The 22,772-nt window shown below is 35.9% G+C and overlaps 1 protein-coding gene across 50 annotated transcripts in view; it reads right to left on the bottom strand.

Moving 5' to 3' along the window:
* Positions 1 to 22,772, bottom strand: part of ANK2 (ankyrin 2) — a 568,766-nt gene that overhangs the window by 243,079 nt on the left and 302,915 nt on the right. For 3 of the 50 annotated variants that reach the window (XM_037731967.1, XM_037731971.1, XM_037732023.1), the window contains exon 1: positions 21,552 to 22,159. The exons of 36 other annotated variants lie outside the window; for them this stretch is intronic. In XM_037731967.1, the coding sequence (XP_037587895.1) occupies positions 21,552 to 21,680 (129 nt within the window). In that variant the 5' untranslated portion in view covers positions 21,681 to 22,159. Of the gene's footprint in view, positions 1 to 21,551; positions 22,161 to 22,772 lie in introns of those variants that run through there. 11 more of the 50 variants (XM_037731999.1, XM_037731983.1, XM_037732045.1 and 8 more) reach the window with 7 other exon arrangements.

Genomic DNA, 22,772 nt, shown 5'->3' with positions numbered 1-22,772 from the left:
AACCTGATTTATTATGAGGATGATAACTGATTTTCTTATACTATGTTAAAACATGGAATCAACTAGGCTCTTCCAGTTGTGCTGCACTGACTTCAGTGAGTGACTGTCAAATATGGTATTATTATTATTTTAAACAGCATGATGTGTGTGCATTTAGTCAAGAACAGTTGCACTGTAATTAGGGAATGATAAATAGACTAAATTCATTTTATTTCAAAGACCAAAAACTTAGAGCTCAAGAAAGAACTTGAATTTCATTGTCCAACTTCATTCATTTGGGTTTTATTTCAGGATCTCTTTAGAGTAAATGTATCTATACACTTCAAAGCATAAAGAATAGTTATGATCCTTCATATATTCTTCATACTGAAATAAATATCCTGATTATACATAATTTGTTATCTTTGGAAAATGGGAGAATTATTTTCAAGTTTTCAATTATGCCCTACTTTTCTTTTAGAAACAAAATCACTTTATAAGCAATCAAAACTTCTGGAAATATAGTCATAAAAATATTAGAAAATCAATACTGTTATTTCATGCTTCCAAAATTATGTTAATGTGTTCTTATGTCCTCTGAGTGCCACTGCTATTAGCTACATGCTGCTAGAAATAAATACTAGATGAGACGCTAGCAGCTGTCATTTTGAACTTTAGTGCCCTCATCTGTATAATAATAAGTTATAGTAAATACACACATGCTGATGTTTCTGTGTGTTTAATCTTTACAGTCAGAAGTTTATAAATCACACTATGAGGTTCACATAAAATTAATCTTCTCCAGCAGAAGAAAGGAAGAAAGAAGGAAGAGGGAAAGAGGAAGAAGAAAGGAATATAAATATGATTTAAAATGCAGAGATAGCCCCGGTGCTCTAGGCGCTGCGTGAGGGCCTGGCCCAGGGCACAGTGGACTTAATTTTTGTATTAAAAAATTAAAAATTAAAATTTAAAAAGAAATGCAGTGATAGCTCTAAAAATTAAGGGTTTTTTCCTTTAAAAGCAGCTGCTAAATAATATTTTTAAGAAAAAAATTTTTCTTTTCTACTAGTTCTTTACCATTTAAACATGCTCAGTGCTTTCCTAAGTCAATGCTTTTGCCCTTCTCCAACCTGCTCCTGGCCGTCTTGTCTGGCTGAGTGACCGGCAGTCCTACACACCTTGCTGCCCACCCTGGTAATCTTGAAGTGTTTGACATTACCGTTCCCATATGTCTAGTCCTGCAGAGTCTACTTTTTGCTATCCCTTTGCCAGTATTTTAGGTCAGTAATTTATTTCTTGACTGAATTATTGTAACTTGTCTCCTAAAGAGTTTCCTGGTTCTAGCTTTGCTCTGTTTCAACCCATTCGCCATGCACTGTAGCCAGAGAGATCTTTCCAATGCTCAGACCTAATCAAGGAACTCCCTGCAATCTTCATGATAAAAGAGAAAATCTAGGCTGGGCATGGTGGCTCATGCCTGTAATCCCAGCACTTTGGGAGGCCGAGTTGGGTAGATCATTTGAGGTCAGGAGTTTGAGAACAGCCTAGCCAATATGGTGAAATCCCGTCTCTACTAAAAATACAAAAAGTATCTGGGCATGGTGGCCAGCTACTCAGGAGGTTGAGGCAGGAGAATCGCTTGAACCCAGGAAATAGAGGTTGCAGTGAACCGAGATTGCACCACTGCACTCCAGCTCCGTCTCAAAAAAAAAAAAGCCAAATCCTTAATAATGTAGAATGGACTCCTCTCTGAGCTAATCTTTTCTGGCCTAGTTTTTGGTTTTTTGTTTGTTCATTTGTTTTGAGACAGTGTCTGGCTCTGCCACCCGGCTGGAGTGCAGTGGCGCTCCTTGCAACTTCCATCTCCCCAGGCTCAAGCGATTCTCCTACCTTAGCCTCCCAGGTAGCTGGGATTACAAGCATGCACCTCCACACCTGGCTAGTTTTTGTATTTTTGGTAGAGACAGGGTTTCATCATGTTACCCAGGATGGTCTCAGACTCCTGGACTCAAGCATTCCTCCCAAGAGCCGGATTACAGGTACGAACCACCATTCTCAGCATCTTTCAGTTTTCATAATCTCATCTTTGTGTTCTCTCTCTTGAAATTTCTTCTGGACTTTTATTAATAACTATTCCCCACCTGGATCACCTCCCTCCCTCGCAGCATTTATAAGACTCCTCTTGGGAGCCCTGCCTGGCCAATAGGATTAGGGCCTTCTGTGGACACAGAGCCATCATGGTGATTGTTACCCTGTATTTTAATTGTCTTTTTATGAACAGACACTATATTTTGTCTGTTTGCCCCTAGTGCTCCTGACAGTGCCCCTATATAGCAGGTACTCATAATTGATTACTGACTAAATGAATAATAAAAAAAACTTCCTTCACATATTTAAAATATGAGAGGTTTCGGCAAGCATTTATTTCATTCTTCCCACAATTATTTATCCCGTGCTATATGCAGGCCCAAACACAACATTTAAATAAAAAGAGACCAATGTGTAATATTACTGATGTACTCACAGAAATGCTTCATGAGTCTCTGAGAATAGCAATCTGCAGCCATTTATCCAATTACCATTAAACATGATTTTGGGGTCGGCCCGGTGGCTCACGCCTGTAATTCCGGAACTCTGTGAGGCTAAGACAGGCAGATCACCTGAGGTTGGGAGTTTGAGACCAGCCTGACCAACATGGAGAAACCTCATCTCTACTAAATATATAAAATTAGCTGGGCGTGGTGGCACATGCCTGTAATCCCAGCTACTTGGGAGACGGAGGCAGGAGAATCACTTGAACCCAGGAGGCAGAGTTTGTGGTGAGCTGAGATCACACCATCACACTCCAGCCTGGGCAACAGGAGTGAAACTCCATCTCAAAAAACAAAACGAAAACGTGATTTAGTTTTGGTCACATTACTATTCTGTTAGTTCTTATATGATTATTTTTCAGATGTTTGATTTTTGTCCAGGCACTGAGTCTGTTGGTAGCCATATGAACACGAGAAGAAATGAAAAGAACAAAAATGGCAATGGCCACAAGATCATTAGTAGCCGCAAACCAGAAGATGGTTCATGAAGTAAGAGTAAGACTGTTGATTGCATCATGGATATATCAGGATATCCATCAATGTGGCTATAAAACATATGGAGAGTAATCATTGCTAACGTCAGAGAAATATCATTATTGTTCTCTAGAGGTCCAACAGGATTACTTTTATAATAAATGTCTTCACACACATACACACACACACACACACACAGACAGAGAGAGAGAGAGAGAGAGAGAGTGGGGAGAGGAGGGGCTCTATGGTTTGGCCATCATTGGCCTCTAAGGTATTACATGTAGTGAGAAGTTCCTTTCATTCCACACTTTCCACCCTGTAGAGCTTCTCTGCATTCTTTCATTATTGGTTCCCCTTTTCCAGTGATGGATCCATCACTAGATCCTTGACTGACCATCATATCTAATCCTCCTCATAGCCATCACCTCTGTGTGGCCATCACTTTACTGACATGGCCTTTAATCTATGACACTCACTTGCTTCCCTTCTCTCCACAGTTTTTCTTTATTTTTCATAGGTATCTTTACTTCTAACATGCCTTACCTTCAAAGCAAATGCTAAACTTTTAGAGACAACCACCACCAATAATATAGCATCTCATAAATGCAAAAATACCTCACAGTTATCAGCCTACAATAAATATTCATAGAAGGATGTACATTTTCTACTTGTGTTCTTGACCAACAACCCATTCAAGTATCCAGGTGGAGCTCTTTATTCTTTGCCACTATGAAACATCAGTAATTCACATATATGCTAATTATAGTAACTGTACATCCTGAAGAAATGGGCACCACAAAAATTCTGTTATGTCACTTCTTTTTTTTTCCCATTTATTTATTTTATTGCATTTTAGGTTTTGGGGTACATGTGAAGAACATGCAAAATTGTTATTAGAATCTCCAACTTTTAAGTTTCTATGGTTTTAAAATTTATCTGACTTCATATTTGATAAACTACATGGCAAAGTTCTAATCTGATTTTGTCAAGTTTTACTAAATACAAAGGTCATGTTATATTTAGTAGACCAGAAAGTATGTCATGACAGTTTAATTTTGTCCTAAATTCTCCCTAAAAAAAAGAATTATCAATAAGAGAGACTGTGGCTTTCATTAACCACTGACATTTTAAAATGTCAATTTTACTGAAATATGCCCTTTCTATTTTAATAACATTCGATTTTAGCTGATCTGGAGATCAAGTATTAAAAACCATCTCTGATAAGGTAGAAGATTTTTTTATCCTTGCTCTGGAACTTGATATAGTTTAGTTTATTATTATTCTGCACTAAGATAAGGGGGGATCAATTTTCCTGTAGTATAAAGGTATCTTCCAGATACCTTGACCTCACTGTTCAGCAGAGCAGAAGAGGCATTCAGAGACCTCTATGCACTGCCCAACTTTTCATGTTTGTCGTCAGTAATACCTCAGTAGCCTTCCTTTTTCATTTTACTTTGAATTTTGTCCTTGAGTTCTCTCTGTGCTTGCAGTGAAAAAAAAACAAACAAGCAAACAAACAAAAAAACTTTCAGGAAATTTTAGAGCTACTTTCATTGCAGTTTAATAAACTAACTCCAAACTAGCCAATCATATGATACCTTGGGTCGGAACCTACCTCACCTCTCCTTCACTGTTACAAGAGATTCCTCTTGATGACATCTAAGACTTAGATACCGGCCTTGATGCTATTTTGATCATTGGAGATGCTAGTAGTATAGACAGTTTCAGCACTTGATAACTCTAGCTCTTCTGTCCTTCTTCTTCCTGTGATTTTATTATTAGAGACCTTGCTGTAGTGTAAACTACATGATAATTCTTCAGAGACTCCCCTCCATTTTGTTTGTCTGTTCCTTGAAAGGTTAGAAATATTTTTGTGTAACTTGGTGATACATATTTTTCATCCCATCTACTGTCCTTTATAGTATTATAAGGTCAGTTAAAGAAGCACAGATTCAGGTCATCTAAAGTCTTACCTCTTCCTTCCTTCTTAAACATTTTTTCATTTGACAAAAGGGAGTTATAATTGTTTCTACCTCATGGTGTTGTGTACAGATTAAATAAGTCACTGCATCTTAAGTACTTAAGACAGTGTCTTGTATATAGCATTGCACAGGAAGCTAGCTATGATTATTTTTTCTCAACTCAATTCTTTTTTCTCTTTTTGAATCGGATGGATCTAAGTTTTGTTTATTATCCATCCTACAATTTAAGTTAAAAATACTACAAATCAGATATTATGTGGTGGCATAGACCAGCATGATTTAGAGAAAAGGCATGGGTTTTGGAATCTGGCATCTGGAGTCTGTCACACAAGGTATTTATTGCCATAAAATTTGGGGTAAAAATAAATGAACCTTTTCAAACATAATTTTCCTCCCCTAAAAAATGAGATTAAGAATATCTACCCCATTGTGAGAATTCAATAATATAATAAATCATTGTAAAAAAGTTGAGTATAGAGCCTACATGCTCTTATTCTTCTCAGGATCTGTTTCTCATGCCTGGATCCCTTGATACATCTCACCTGTTGTCTCCATTCACCTCTAATTTCAGAATAAAAGGTCAAACTTTTTTTTTACTTTCATCTAATGTTGACTCACAATGAAGTTATCTTCAGAAAACTATGCTTTCCTGTTCTCCTACCTTACTAACCATTTAGGAACAAGTCCTTATACCTTCATCTATATCTAGAAACAACCAAAAATTAAGTTGCCCTCAAAATATAACTCCATTTTCCTTTTCCTGGTGTCAGTGAAGAGGATTAACTCTTGCTTGTAAATTTGGCCTGGATGACCAAAACTCTAGTACATCTCCCCAGCTGGAGGGCTGCCATAGAGAGGTTTGTAAGTACCATCTCCCAAGGTAGAATCATCACAACATTTTTCTTTCCCAATACTGAAGCCTTGTCCCATAATCAATATCAGCGGGTAGTATCATGATGGCCAAAAACCAATGATCAGCCCCTCTTTGCTTAATTCCCAAGTATTGATGGCTGCTGGAATTCCCCATTGCTATATCCCCCTGCTGGAGTGAGAACCCCAATGTTGACTGTTTCATATATTGCGGATGAAGCAACTATGTGATATCATGCCTGGATACCCTGTAGGACCCAGTATGATCTACTCTAGATGAGTTCTCTTCACTCAACCCACAGATCTAATGTCAGATCCCATGTTCCTGTTAGAGTCATCATCTCATGGACTCTGTCTGGGTGAGAAGCTACCATTATGCACATGGTATAGTTCAAGGGTACGAAGTAGTTCTGTGAAATAAGTCTATACTTTAAATTTCAGTACTCTTTAATCTAAAAAACTTTCTATCGACTTCACATATTTATTTAAAGGATCTATCCCTTAGCTAAATCTTCAAATGATCATTCCCTTAAGTACATTTGAAGTACGTACTACAGTAAAACTGCAATACTGTAAATTCAATATGTTGAAAACTCTGGGAGAAAAAAGTGAAGGGAGAGTCATTATTCAAACATAAAAATGGAAATGCATTTTGATAAATAGATCTGTATAGAATATAGATAAATATGTCCACATACGTACATATATGCATATACATCATATCATAACAATTCCAAGGATGAGTATTCTCAAAGAATCTACTCCAAAATGAGCTAATTAGAAAAAATAAATCTCTAATCAAGTTGCATTACACCCTATGGTCTGATAGTTGTGACATCTCAGGATAGTATTCTATTTTTTCTTTTATATGGTAAAAATATTTTCCTAGTTGACTTTACAACTCTGTTCGGTCAAACTCTTGACCTATCCATTCTGTGGCTCTAAATGATAATTGAGTTCAAAGAGGGGAAGGGGAAAAAGAAGAAAAAAGCCTTTGAATCCTTAATCCTTTTGTCTATACATTTCACTCTTATATCTTGCCTGGATGTGTTTTCATCCCTGAATCTTCTATGAAAATCCATGTGGTCTCACACAGAGAAAAACTGCTTCTTTAGGATATGTGGAATCACAATGATCCCATTTAAATCTACTGTACTTTAGTGTACAGGAATGTTAGGGGGCTTTAAACTCAGTTACAATATACTGCTTGTTGAAACAGAATTGTGCCTTTGGTGCTCTGTTTTACAGGTTTGTCTCCACTTAGGAGTCTATAAAGTACTTTGACGTGCCGCAATCACTTAGACCAGTTTTTAAAAGTCTAAATCAGCTTCACACTTCTACTTCTTGTTTTACTTTTGCATTCCAATGATGTGCATGCTTTTTAGCAGCTTTCAAACAAGAGAAACCTACAGATATCAGGGATCAAATGTTTTATAGCCATTGGGACGCTAATATGTCTAACAAGGAATAGAACCTAGATTTTAGTAATGCAGCCTATTCCCGGACAATTCAGATGCCTGGGTCACTGGTGTGTACAGTTTTCTCACATAGGAGCTTAAGTGACATTCATCAAAGTCAAATCGAAAGAGAACAGGAAAGTTACAGAGGCTAAGCTTCAGGGCCGCTAAACATGCCACCAGCAGGCACTGAGTGTGAACAAGGCTCAAGATGAAGGAGAAAGGAAAACAGTGCAGATAGGAGTAATGACAGAGGATTGCCAGCCTAAAGTAGTAGATGTCAGGTATCCAAGAGGAAAGTTTCAAGCCTTCCAAAGACTAAGAAATTTGAATTGAAAACAGCAGGATTAGTAGTTAATAAAACTATTCATTAAAAGCTGTCATCATTTTTAAACATTTGTGTGATTTTGAGATTGAAACACAGTACATTAACATTTAAATATAAATGGTACAAAGGAAGATACAAATATTTTTCCAGAATTTTTTGTATCTCATTCTTCACAATATCTTTAATCTCCTTGTTAATTCACAAAATTGAAAATAGCCATAAGCAAGGTGTTCAAAGCTCTGGTTCTGTTTCATTCTCAAATAACTGTTTCTGCATTGATACAATCTATTCGTTGCTTAAGGAAACTTCTCATTAGGTTTGATTCAGAAGACTAACTTGTGACAAATTTGAAGTTTAAGTTTAGGACACAAAAATAGTAATTGGATATCTAGGATCAGTAGAGTATCTATTGTGTCTTAGGCAAGGGTGATGTGACATAGAAACCTATGGTTATTAGGCACATAACAAGCTTGTCAAATCCTAGGCCATCAGGGAATTAGGCTGTTCCAGGCCAGATGTTGTTCTCATCTTGCACATTAAGACCTCAAAGTAACGCCTGTAATCCCAGCACTTTAGGAGGCCAAGGCGGGTGGATCACGAGGTCAAGAGATCGAGACCATCCTGGTCAACATGATGAAACCCCGTCTCTGCTAAAAATACAAAAAATTAGCTGGGCATGGTGGCGCATGCCTGTAATCCCAGCTACTCAGGAGGCTGAGGCAGGAGAATTGCCTGAACCCAGGAGGCAGAGATTGCGATGAGCCAAGATCGCTCCATTGCACTCCAGCCGGGGTAACAAGAGCGAAACTCCATCTCAAAAAAGAGAAAAAGACCTCAAAGTACATGGGCTTAGGGAAAATACCTAAAGTTCTCCCACGTAAACACACTCAGTTGTCACTATACTGCTTAGTTATGTAAAGAACATGCATGGAGCATTCATACAGGAATTATCATGCTCTTTGATCACAGTTCGCTCAACTTGTAGTATCATTACGCTTGACTAAAACTGAGAACTTAGTTTCAAAAGTGAACAGATATTACATATATAAATATTTACCAAGACAAATTGATAGAGACAAGTGAAATATTAAAGACAATACTAAAGACAAAGAAAACAGAAGAAAAAATTGTACTGAGTTTGGGCATGCTGTAGCAAAGTTAATTAAAATGAGAAATGGAGTGTCTTTTTAGGAGGGACCAAGGGAGTGATTTGTTAGTTTTAAGAGTACTATCTGTATGTGAAGAGCAGCTGCCTGCTTATGGAAATTATTAAGAGAATCAAGTGTGATAAGTAAAAGACAAAGTTGTTTTCATCCTACTGAACCCTAGTTCAAAGTGGAAAATAGTGGATCTCAGTTAAAAAATTATTAACACTGAAACAGAAAGAGTATATTATACAGATACCTGCACAGACTCATGGCAAAAAGAAGTGGAAGAATAGACAGTTATCTAAGTAACTCAAACTAAATAAAGTTATAATTTCGCATACCAGAAGGGAGATAGAAAGTGGTCAATGAATGTCAGTTGCAATTGTTATTTTAAATATCATGTAGTTAATATCATCAACAAAATTTTTAAAATCTACTTTCCACCCATTACCTCAAAAAAGGGTCTTTTAAATTTATTTTACTCAAAAAGAATCAAGAATAAAATGATAAAATAAGAAATGCATTGCATCAATGCCAGTATTATATATCTCAAAAGTACAACGTTCAGTATCATGCAGACATAGAGTTAAAAAGGCCAACTTCAAATATTTGAAAAATAGTACTATCATGAACAAAATGGTGTTCTGATAGGTTTGGTTATAACATTTAGTATACTATATAGAAGTTCCTTGCATGTGCCATCTCCTCAAATAATTATTTATGTAAAACTTACAGACATACGTTTAAAAAAAATTCTGTTCTGCACTTGTAATTCCATTTTATCTTTAGAATAAACATCTAAAAATGGCAATTCCATAACATAATCTTTTTTCTAAATACACCTGGGAGTTCAAGAGACAGCAAAAGTCATTCTAAATTATAAAAGGCAATTGTGTCTCAAGTTTTTCCCTCTATGATGACTTAAAAACAACGGGTTAATTTTTACAGAATTCTAAAATTGAAGAGTTTGCTAATACAATTTTTGATAGTTTGAACACAAGCTAGATTGCTGATTGCCCTTGTGCTATTTATAATTTCCATATTTCTTCTAGATTTATTCAATGAAATTCTACTATAAAAAAGTCTGTCCCTCCTCCTCCATTAATTTACTTATTTATTCAATTATTTATTTCTATTACTAAAGACCCACAGATATTTCTTTTATTCCATGAGTTATTATTTATTTTTATTGTCATGTTGTTGCTCAAACTTCTCTGTATTCAGTCAGTGAGAGCTGCTTCAGGACAACATTCCTCATCATTTTTCTGAGCCTGTTCTTACTCATATCAGCCATTTTCCCAACAAGTTATATTTTCTTTTCTTGGAAAATTATATTTGGAAACCAAGATGTAGGCTAGGTTTGCTCATTACTACTGAAGTATCCTTGCTTCTAGGCCCTCTAAGTGAAATGAGGTAGGAAATATATGTATGTATATACACAACACACAGCTCTATGTATTTGTTTCTATATCTGTCTGTGCATATATTAAAAACAACGAGTTCATATGATACCTTCACGGACATTTTAAATCTTTTGAGTAGTAAGGGTATTTCCTTTAGTCCTCGCTCATAAAAAGGGGGACTATCTGGTGCTATAATAAGTAATATTACTATGCAAATAGTGCTTTCAAAAACATTTTCATTTTAGTCCTTAGAATTACTCTGTTTCATATGTGTGTGTGTAAATATAATTATCATTATTAACTCAGTTTACAGATGAGAAAACTGAGGCCAGGGATCAGACATCCAGAATTTGGTAGACCTAAGATTTGAATTAAGGATTCCAAACTCTAAATGTCTTACTCTTTCTAACATACCCAAAGAGAAATATTATATTTTTATTTATTGGCTTTTTATATAAAAAAGTATCTTCAATTAACGAAAATAAACATCATTTGCCACCACTTCAGACTTACCACATATAAAGCAATGTGTTTTTACTTTCCATCTGACTTTCACATGTAATTTGTATTTCTGTCAATGACCACCATTTTTTAATATCATTGAAATATAAAACCTTAAAGTTATTTTTATTCACTCTTCTTTTTTTTCTTTATTCCTAGTTGAGTGCTGATAACCATCCTGTTTTCCTCCCTGCTGCTCTTCCGGTGTGACCATTCCAGTCCAAGCCCTGTTTCTCTCTCTTGGATTACCATAATAGTCTCCTGGGTGACCTTGACAGTTTTTCTTCCTCCTCATAATCTTTCTTCATCACAGAGAACCTTCTATACCTTCTTATTTTTTGCTTCATTCTGTTCAGCTACTTCCTTGTTCTGTAGGTGCTCCAACTTTATTTCCAACCCCTACCTTCCTTCCACTTTGGTCATGCCAAGCTGTTCACCAGCTTCTGTGTTCGACCTCTGAGACATCCTCTCCACCTGAGCCAACCCTACCTATCATAAAGTCTACAACCTCTCTTAAAAAGCAATAAGCTATTTCATGTTACATGCCTGTATAAAAACATCTCATGTACCCCATATATATTTATATATACACATCTACTATGTACTAGAAAAAAGAAAAAAGATTTACAAGATTTGATACCTAATCTAGTTATGTACTCTAATTTTTCCATTGACATTAACCTTAAATATCTATCTAAAAGAGATGTTACTTGAGAGACAATATTTTTTTACTCAGTAAATAATCTTTATCTCTCAATTTAAAATTTGTCTCATAGCAGTTATTCAATGAATAATTCTTTCATCCAAGAGACTGAAATATCCTGAGTTATCTGAACCCACTTTGGAAATAGGGAGGATGCTTGATGGAAAATGAAGCACGGAAAATATTCATCTAACACATGAAAGAAGAGAAATAAAACAAGCGCATTTTAAAAGAGCTTCTGTTTGATTCTAAGTGAAAACTGTGATTAAAACTAAGAAGTGTCATTATCTGAATGTCCTGATCAAAAATAAAGTTTTATAAAATTTTAAAGATCACTGGAGTGGCTAAATTGTTTCAGAGTCTCTTATACAACTTACTAAAGAATATACATAACCCAGAGGGCCCTTGTGTGAAAGCCAGTTACAGACATTAAGGGGCATTAGTCTTAATTGTCAAGCTTCCTTCAATGGCAAAAAAAATTGTCATATTAGCATATTACAAAGTCTTCTTTTATCTTTTTGTTCTGTTTTCTACTATGAAAGCTGTTTTCTACTATGAAAGTTCTAAAATATTGCCCCTTGTGTTGAAAGACTGGGTATGAGTGCTTTATGTTATATACAAGGGCCCTTATATTCGATAAAGTGTTTGTAGTAAGAGAATTGGCATCTGCTACTGGGTCCTTTGTAGTCTCCCTTTTCCCCAGTAACGGTAACATGTGCTTTCACAGATGGTTTTTCTCTCTTCCACCCACACCCAGACTTTGATTCCTGTCCTTCAGAGCCCACAGTGAAGCCCCATGTTTTGTAGGTGACCATCCTGAACAAAAGCTCCTCATTCCCTAAGTAACCTCTGTTCTCAAAGAAGTTACTGTTTCATGGTAACCTGTTCCACTTACATTTTATTTGTTTCAGTCCTGTTAGGATGTGACATGGTTTAATTAAGCATCCTGGCCCAGTTTGAGGCAGGAGCCATAAATAAGGAAGTTTGTACCACTACTTCTAGAAGAACTCAGGAGATTTATTTTCACTCAGCTGTACAGTTCACTAAGGCTTGTGAATTGCTGAGGTTTAAGCATTTACTGTGGGTGCTTGTTTATAAACCCTGCAATTTAAAGGCAGATACCATCACTGCCATCAGATCTTTGTAAAATGATTAATAAAACAATGATGATACTTCTCTGTGAATTTCTAACTCGTGGTATTATCAGTGTACAGAGTACCTAAAAGAAAAGCGAGAATAAACTTCTCCAGGAGAAATTAAACTGTGGTTCTCAGGAAACCACAGTAAACTGCTTCCTTCAAAATGGCTCATATCAGTAACTGAAATACAAAACAACCACACGGTTTCTTATGATTACTTCATCTTATATATGTCCTGTCTTAATAACTTCCATAAAATTTCATGCACCACAACAGGAGCTATTTCTTTCCATTATTCCATCTCCCAGGTAAGACCTACTGAAGAAAACTTGCGTCATATAAACAAAAATAGACAATCTCAACTCTAACATAATGGAGCAAATAACATTTCATTCTCGTTATTTGTGAAAGTTCCTACCACCCTAGGAGGTCTATGAGCTCCCTGAATAAAGGTACTCTGTCTAGGACATAGTGTCAGCTCAAAAAAATTTTCTTAAATGAAGAAAAATTTGGAAATTCTACCAACAGTCTTAATCATTTATAATAATAAAGGGAAGCAAAGAAACAATCAAAATGACACAGAATCATACAAACAGGAAGAATTCTAACATCTCAGGTCCTCATCATTTTATAGACACAAAAACTGAGGTCAATTGTTTACCCAACGTTATAGTCAGTAGACAGAATTAAGGACAGATCTCCTGAATTTGTTTTCATGGAGATTTAGAAATATCTGGTAATTTTGAATAAATATAATTGATTAACTTAGTAAACAGCTTTCTGGTATGTTGTCAGTTTTTTATCATCTTAGATCTCACATCCACCTCTTATCCTGATCAACGTCTTGAAAGGGTTATTGGCTAAACTTGGTTTCAAATGCAAAAATAATATTTAATCTTTATAATAATAATAAAAGTAGATTCTTAGAATTCATGTTTGTGAGTGTAATATTACTTATTTTTGGAAAAAAAAATCCTAGAGATTAAGTTTTTTCCCTGAAAAGTAGACTTTTGGAGAAACCATCATTAATTACATTTAAATACACAAAGAGAGGTCATTTTCAGTTTTAATTGAAGCCATTTTTTTTTACAAACTATAAATAAGTGAGTTAAAATTGGTAATTAAAATGTCTCTATGCAAAAATATATAAAAAGCCAAGAAATACAGGTTAATGTAAAATAACACCATTATTCTTAACCAAATAAATTGATTAGATTAAGACACAGGTTTATAATGAGTGTCATGTCCCTGATTTTTTTTTTAAAGAGATGGGGGTCTCTCTATGCTGCACAGCCTGGTCTTCAAGTCCTGGCTTCAAGCTAACCTCAGGTCTCAGCCTCCCAAAGTGCTGGGATTATAGGCATAAGCCACCACACCCAATCCACATATTCTCTTCCTTAATACTACTTATGTTGTTTTCTGTTAAGGTGTTCCTCTATGATAAGCAACATAATAATGATATACCGTGAAAGATGTCTCTAGAAAAAGGCTAAGTTGGATATAAATGAAGCTCTACTGGGAGCAAAAAGAGTTTTCCCCGGCAAAGTTGCTAATGAAATAAAGGAATATAGAAGAAGCAGTACCAACTGTACATGCTGATAAAGTACCTTCAGAATTCTCTACAGCTGAGTAAGGAATCACTTTCTGGTTGCTCTGAAAGCTGTGGTGAACCAGAAAGAGAGTGACAAAGCAGTTGATAAAGTGTTCATGCAAAAAACTAAAACAGAAACAAAACAACCAACCAACCAAATAAACAAAAGATCTTGGCACTGTAAGAAGTTGATGAGTTAGAAGGGTTGAAAGAGAATATTTGAAGAATTAGGGGAGATAACTCATCTATGAATTACTTATTCCTTCTTTCTTAGTACATTCATATTACACATAATTTTGAAAAGATCTATCAAAGTCAAGTACAAAACACAAAAAGTAGTTGCCGACTTGTGTTAGGAGTCCTAGAAGTGTTGACATCTCCAAAAGTTTGAGGCCTCCAAGGCTGCTAAATTACCAATTAAATCCCTAGGACACTAACTTGAGCTCTTTCAAAACAACACAACCTGTTTAAGACATAATTTTAAATTCACAGTGTAGTGGTCTTCCTTCAAAAACTTAGCTTGGATTACTTCTCCACCTCTTTGAGCTTAGTTACATAAAAGTCAGATACACACAACCTCTTTTCCTGAAGATTATTCCATTAGGGCAAAGTTAGTCAAACTGCAGATCATGAAGTCTTGCAACTTATTTCTTAAACACTTGTTTCCTCCTTTCTGTACTCAGAATGGATTGGTTATTACATAAACCAATTAGTCTTATTAAACTTTCAGAAAGTTACCAGGGTGTCACCTATCTACACATGGAAAAATTAGAGTCATACATCATACAGATTATTAGAAGTAAATCTATGATTGCTCAAAATTTCGATTGAGTAGAGTAGGGATTGGTGGGGGAATGGAAATGTTTATTCTAGTCATTTACTATCCTGGTTGGAATCACCAAGGGAGCTTCAAAAATACTTGGAATATGGTCTCTTTTCCCTTCCAGTCTACCCCTAGATTCTGACTTATTATGGATGGGATAGAACTAGGTGATTCTGGTGAGACTTTCCACAATGAATGTTTAAAAGCACAGCTGGCCTTTGGAGCAAAGGGGTCACACTCAACTAGCTGATGACTTCACTAGCAATTTATACAGAAATCCAGAACTTGAGAAATGCCTTCATTGTACTGTTCTTTATTTTAGTATACAATGTGTCTGTGACTGAGACTAAAAGTCAATATTCTTTGTAAAGAAGAAATTATTTTGAGAAATACAATAAAAAAGAATGTCATAATGGAAAAATATAAACACAAGTAGATCATTAAATATGGCATAAGTAGAAGTCTTACCTTCCTTGCACTTTCACTGACTCTTATAATCTTTCTTCAAAATATATTCTGTATTCATTATGATGTCAAAATGTAGTGTAAATATCATAATTTCTAATCAATTGGTGAATAAGAGGACCGATAAAATTAAAAGTTTGATAATAAAGGTAACCAAGGAATTCTGATATTTTAAAGATGAAAATATTTATATGAACACAGACTAATAAAATAAAATAGGAAAAAGTATGACATTGAGTGTGTCTAAGACATTAGATTCCGAAAATAAATCAAGTCACTAGTGTTAGCTTTTTTTCAATTAAGATTTTCTTTTTCTTTCAACTGTCTCCTTAAAATTTACTTCAGGCTACACAATTGGGACTACTTTTGCCACAATTGCACAAATTTGACAGCCTGTAACCCTAAGCTATTATTTAGTCACCCATTCAATGGTCAAAAGAGTTTTTTTATAATTAAAAACTAATAAAAACTCAGCTTTACGGTGCTGGTGAAGAGTGTCATTAATAACGCAAGTCACTTATTTAAAGATAATGGTTCTAGCCAAGAAAGGATTTGTGAATTGAGCTAAGAAAAGAAATCAGAGAAGTGATAAAGAAAAAGATAACAGGTTTTAATAATAATAATAGTGATTCTGTGGAAGCTATCCCATTTAAATAGATATGACTGAACATATTTATTTAGACTCAAAATGGGAAAAGTGAATCAACAAAACTTTTGAATTTTCACAAATAAATGGACACTAGGACATAAGAAGGGCATCTGTCCACATAAAGCTCAAGACATCACTAATCTATTTTACGTTAATGTGGTTTCTGGAAATACATACTGATGAAAGCGTTCTGGGAAGTTAACATAAAGACAATTCCATGTAGGTTTTAAAAACTGTTGACTGGGATTTCCCATGTTTGTAGAGTTCTAGAATATAATACAAACTACAGTGCCCTGTTATTCTGGTTGTGATTTGTATTTTTAATCACAGTGTATTTGGTTTGGTGCCCAGACATCTTTGTGCATACATGGTTCTTGACTAAGTGTTGCAACTTCCAGAGTTGGGCTTCCCTTTGGAAACAGGCTGCTAAGTGCCCAAGCAGAAGGCTCAAAAAGGAGAGGGATGACTTGGCTGCCCAATCTCCTCCTACACCGCAGGCTTCACCTACAGACCACCAGGGAAAGCATGCTCAGCTTTACACTATATTGCATGTTCACTTTCAACTCATTCTTTTTGTTTTTCTGTTTTTGCTTTTGTTTTGTTTTTTATTGCATTTTAGGTTTTGGGGTACATGTGAAGAACATGCAATATTGTTGCATAGGTACACACATAGCAGTGTGATTTGCTGCCTTCTTCTCCATCACCCATATCTGGCATTTCTCCCCATGCTATCTCTCCCCAACTCCCCACCCCCTACTAGCCCTCCCCTATTTCCCCCCGACAGACCCCAGTGCGTGATGCTCCCCTTCAACTCATTCTTATAACACAAAGTTATAAGTTCTAGAATACATTCCACTCTCAACTTGCAAATAAAACACTTTAAATTCAGAAGAAAATGCTAACATAACTTTTAAATATCTTTATTTCTCCATGTCCCCTTACAACTTGATGAGAACTTTATTATATATATTCAATAAGTATTATCATTGCTATCAATTAAATCCAAATGAACAAGAAGAACGTGGTGGGGGGGATTCCCCCAAAGGCTATCCTAGAAATAAGTCTTGTTCTCACCAAGACTAATGGCTATGTACATTTTAAAGAGCAAATAACTATTCAGAATCTTTTAGTGTGGAATTCAATGACAATAACTTGGAAGGAAGCTGGCTTTTACTTTCTACTTAATTCCGTGCAGAATCACCTTACAGTTTAGTAAAAGTAGATATGCTAATACATCTTGAAGTCCTGATAAAATTGTAACAAATAAAGATCATATATCATAGTCTATAATTGCCAGCAATTAACATCATTTTAAAGAGCAAATTTTGACTTCTAATAGTTGATTTTCCAAGAAATCTCATGAAATATTTTGGTACAATTTTGATATAATCCCAATCCTAATTTAAATAACTTTCCCCTCAAATTCATCATTTAATTTATTGTCACAGTATTTAAATTTCTTTCAGCTACAGGAAGGTATTTAGAAGTAAAGAAATTGAAGCATTGGTGGAATAAGTGATTTTCTTATAATCTACATTCAGTGTAGGTACAAGACCGAAATCTTATTATTTTGTTTCTCCAATGAACTTTAGAGCCAGACAGACCTGGATTCAAATCTCAACTCCGCCACATGCTGCTTGTGTATGATTAAGCAATTTCCTTGTGAAATCTAGAGAATAAGACCTAATATATAGGACTGTTATCAGGGTTAAGGGTACAATGTGTGTAAAGTGTCAGATACGGGACCACATGGGTACTTAATAAATAATTCTAAATACTTTTTCAGAAAATATGAACTCTGGCATTTTAATAGTATAAATTAAAATAATAAAAAGATTTTCCCAAGCATCAGGATATTAAGAGCTAGTCATTTGTCTTTTAAGTCATATGTTTCCAGTGAGCACTGTAGATGTTATGATGGATTGGACAATGGTTTGTCAGTGCTGAGAAATGGTAAACATATTGATTTATTTGAAAATTTATAGTTATTATAAATTTAAATAAGAAATATTATTTAAATATATGCTTTATATTCTTACTTATACGTGTGAGCCAAAAGATGAGAACACATGGACACACAGAGGAGAACAACACACACTGGGGCTTATCGGAGGCTGGAGGTTTGGAGGAGGGAGAGGGTCAGGAAAAATCACTAATGGGTACTAGGCTTAATACCTGGGTGATGATATAATCTGTTCAACAAACCCCCATTATACACGTTTACCTATGTAACAAACCTGCACATCCTGAACATATACCCCTGAACTTACAATAAAAGTTTAAAAATGAATAAATATATGCTTTACTTTAAAGAAAAAATTTATTTACTTATTCTCTAAAAATTATGTATTTTTTCAATTTAAAAAACACAGAGTTGGGAAATAGTATGTGGTTGTGGAAAGAATATTAAACTTGAAATCACTTTCTAGAACTAAGTCTCACAAATTTGTGAGAATGCTGATAAGTCACTTAACCATTTCCTTTTCTTTTCCTTTTTCTCTTTTTTTGGCATCCTCCTCAATTCTAAATTCTCAAATTCCAACATAAAAACTAGAAATCTGAACATACAAAGAAATGACTTGTTAATATAAGCTAAAAACTAGAATAGGAAACTTCTGATTTATGTAAAATGCCAGAGTAATGTACTCTTCAGCAAACATACTAAATTAGTTTGTTTTAACTCATCTTAATCTTTGTCTATTTGTTTAAAGCTTAGTTTTATTCTAGCTCTACGTAGTATGACACAGATACAATAGATATTTGGTGTATACTATACCATATTTAAATATTAGCTAACCAGAGTATAACCCAAAGAAGTCTAAACATATTATTCTAAGATAAGTTCTGCTTATAATGAGGTTGAAACTAGATCCCTTAGTATACATTGTTTTAATATCACACCACTGGCAACTTGGCAGAGGGGTTATGGTGAAGTCTGCAACATGTTTCAAGTTTACTAATAACGAAAATTAATAAGTGTTTTATGGAGTACAAAATAACACAAAGATTCTTTTAACTAATAGCAAGTTTGCAAAAGAATATTAAAATGAAGATTAAATGTGACTGCTTAATTAATTTTAATATTCAATATCTTTACCTTGATAAAAACCCTTCACAATCAGCTTATTTTTTTTTCAAGCCCCATGATGGGCTTTTATCTGCATTGGGGTGGATTTCAACTGAATTTTTCAAATAAACACTTTCATTAGCAAGAGCATTACAAATGGATATGAAAATGATGCACTCAATCATCTCTACAACTTATGTTTTCCCTTATGATTATAAAGTGGCATCAGCAAATAAACGAAGGTAATTTTAAAATTACTTTCTGCAAATGGCATTCCAGAATGCCACTAATAGGCAACCATTTTTTTTTAATTTCCTCATGAACTATCATGAAGGTATGTACACCTTACGGTATGAGGTACACCTGAAGGTATGATGATGAAGTAAATTTTTCCTCTCTTAAATAAAATTTGAAAAGTGGGTCAGTGGGTATGTGTGTGTGGTAAGTTTGGGGGAGGGACTGTCTATCTAGAAAATAAATGTAATATAGCTAAAAAGCACATCCACTCCTTAAGCAAGTTTGTTGTGCTGTGTAAATATCTGCAATAGAAAAGGGAGGAGGAGCAATAGGTGCATATGAAAAAAAAGGAATAAAAACAAAGACTAGCTATGCCTTTATATTCCTAATTTTCTCTGGTTCTAGATTAGATATGGCATCTGAAGACCAGATGACCCTGTCATATGACCACATTACTAACCAATGATCTCACCTATGGTTCTGGATTCAAGCTAAAGCAATGCAGCATCCAAGCAACTGAGATTCTCAACAACAACAACTGGCAACTTTTATTGTAACAATACAGTTTTTCTATTTTAACAAGGTTTGTAAAAGGAAAAACATTCAACTAGATACAGAAACAAACCAGAGTGAGATCAAGTGATTTTCCAGGTATGTGCACGGTACTCTAGCTAAGCAAAGTTGCTAGGTCACAACTGAATGCTGAAAGGGCCCCTAGCCAAGAAATCATATACTGTGTTTTGGAGAACAAAAGATAAAAAAGATATAATCACAGAAAATTGCTTTATACAATAATGTTCTATTTAGAGTATTAGAAACAGAACTGCAGTCACTGTCAAGAAGGAAGTCAACCTCCACAAAATGGCTAATAATACTTTTGATACTAAAAAAAAGAATTAATGCAATCTTGAAACAATAAGGCCTTTTAAAGGTCAGACAAGCAGTAGTAAAGTTTTCCTCAGAAGGGAAATCATTACATACTGCTAATTTTATTTCTGTAGCATAATAACAGTCATTTGATCTAACCGGTGGTGAGATAAGTAGTAAACTGAAATGTAATGAATCCCTTTGCAGTGAGATTTCAACTCAATGTGGGTTTTCTCAAGTGTCTTTCTAAAAATAAGGCAAAGACAACATCCTCCAAATTGAAAGGTAAACGTATCAATTATGGAAGAAAAAAGAGTCCATTGAGCGTATGGATTATTAAGTATATGGATCCCCATTGCATCCCTAATCCCGGAGCTATGTTTAATAACAGCTTGTGTAAAAACCACTATTTTAATGCTCTGCTAATGTAATATGCCACTTATCATCTTCTGAAATTATTCAGTGACCTACTTTGTTAATCAAAACATTTACAGAGATCTTCCTTTATAGATCTCGATCACTGACTAAATGAGTATTTTGGTTGCATCAAGTTGTAAGATTATTTCTATTAAAAAGGAAAACAATATTTTAAGATGAAGAAACAATAGTTTAACGTAAAAGGAATCAACATTTCATCCCTTGTTTAACCTTGGTTGTTTTAATTGCCATACACAGAAAAGAAAATTAAAGGATTAATGACAGAAAACAAAAAGTTAATTAAAATTTTTAAAATGCAGAGACACAGCTCACTGCACCAATATTGTTAGTGCAGCCCCACATAGAACAGTGTAAACCTCCAGGAGGGAAAAAGAAAGTAAATTAAATCTGTAGTTTATTCTTAACTAGAGATCTACATCAAATATACAGTCAGCAAAAAGGCACACTGCTACAGATACAGTAGTAGAGATGAGAAACAAGAAGAGGAAAATAACCCTCCAGCCATAAATCAGCCCTTTCCTTCCTCTATGCCCAGTACTCAGAGTAGCCTGGAGAGATAAAGCACCTAGCTTTGAGATTAAATAAAGATAATTGACACCGAAAAAGAAAAATGAAGTGGAGGCATTTTTGCCTTGCTTGGTCAAAGCAAAGGAAATCCACCCTGCTCAAGCATCTCCTCCCAATGCAGCAAATTTAGGCATCAGCTCTAGGCTGCAAACTGAGCTTGGAAATGGTGCAGGGGAATGATGGAAGCAAGCGAGGATGAAGTTGCCAGTTCTGAGGCTGATGGTTCTACACAGAGCTGCAGAGAGAGAGGGTTAAAAGGATGCACCTCATACCTTTCTTTTTCGTTCCATACGTTCTCGGGGGATTTTCCGTTGTTTTTTTCTGTCTCTCTCAAGATTTTTTTCCTTTTCATCCAGATCAGCCTCTCGAACTTTTTTAATAGAAGCAGCAGCGTGAGCCATTTTGCAGAGGAAATCAGCAGAAGCAGTAGCAGAGGATCAGTTTCCACTCCCCAGCAATCCAGGTGATTTTAGAGCTGTATGGAGATGTGATTTTCCCCACCAGGGCAATGGCTGGCAGCCAGAACACTCACAAGATAATCCACTCTGCCCCCGAGCTAGGTCATAATCTTGCTCCAGCCTCTGCAGCACCCACAATTCACTACAAGGAACTAAGGTCCCAAACCGAGACCTCCAGCAGCACACACCTGCACACACGCAGGCATAGGTGTGCACCCACACTCAGAAATGGTCCCGGGGGAAGGCGGAGCACTAGACTTCCAGCTCTTCAGCAGTTGGGTGGCTCCAAGTGCAGAGAAGCATCCTACTAGTTGAAAAAGCCATCCTTAGACACACATCACCAATTGGAACAGTCTTTGGGGACTCCTCCAGACAGTCTGTGTCTTCTGACTGGAGCCAGGAAGAGGCCACCTCTGTGAAACTGCTAGGGGGTGGGTAGTTTATTGCTGCTCCCAACCACACCTCTATGCAGGGTGAGAAGAAAATGGTGCAGTCTCGCTAAAGAACTCTCTGCTGCTGCTGCTGCTGCCGTGCTACTGCTGTTACTGCCGTTGCTACCGCTGCTCTGCTTTAGCACATGACATGAATTCCTGTCTTTTTCATCTCACGGTCCTTTCCTTCTCCAAGGTTCATTTAAAGTAAAGAATGGACGTTGCTGTTTTGAGAGAAGAGGAGCACAGTTGGAGTTACTTGCCACTGCCGTGGCAATACAGGGGTGAGCAGGTCTGGGAAGGGCTGGGAGTAGCCGCGTCCTACTGTGCCATTTACAGATCCACGTGAGGCTGCATTAGGGAGCTGCATTAAGCAGAGAAAGGAGCTGCCAGTGAACACACAGTATAATCTGGGTTCAGTGAGGTTTTCCTGGGACAAAGAAGGGGGAGCTCAAAAGAGGGAGAGGAGGACAGGGAAAGAGAAAGGGAAAGAGGAAAGCAGGCACCACCCAAAGCCACTCTTCATCACTCGAAGAGGGCAGGCAGGTACCCATTATTATCAAAGGCTTTTGTCACCTGCAAATTTACTTCAAAAGCAATGTGA

Source organism: Cebus imitator, unplaced genomic scaffold (genome assembly GCF_001604975.1).
Source record: "Cebus imitator isolate Cc_AM_T3 unplaced genomic scaffold, Cebus_imitator-1.0 Scaffold17, whole genome shotgun sequence".
NCBI lineage: Eukaryota > Metazoa > Chordata > Mammalia > Primates > Cebidae > Cebus > Cebus imitator.
Note: the sequence above shows the minus strand (reverse complement) of the source record. Positions and strands in the feature narration are given on the sequence as shown.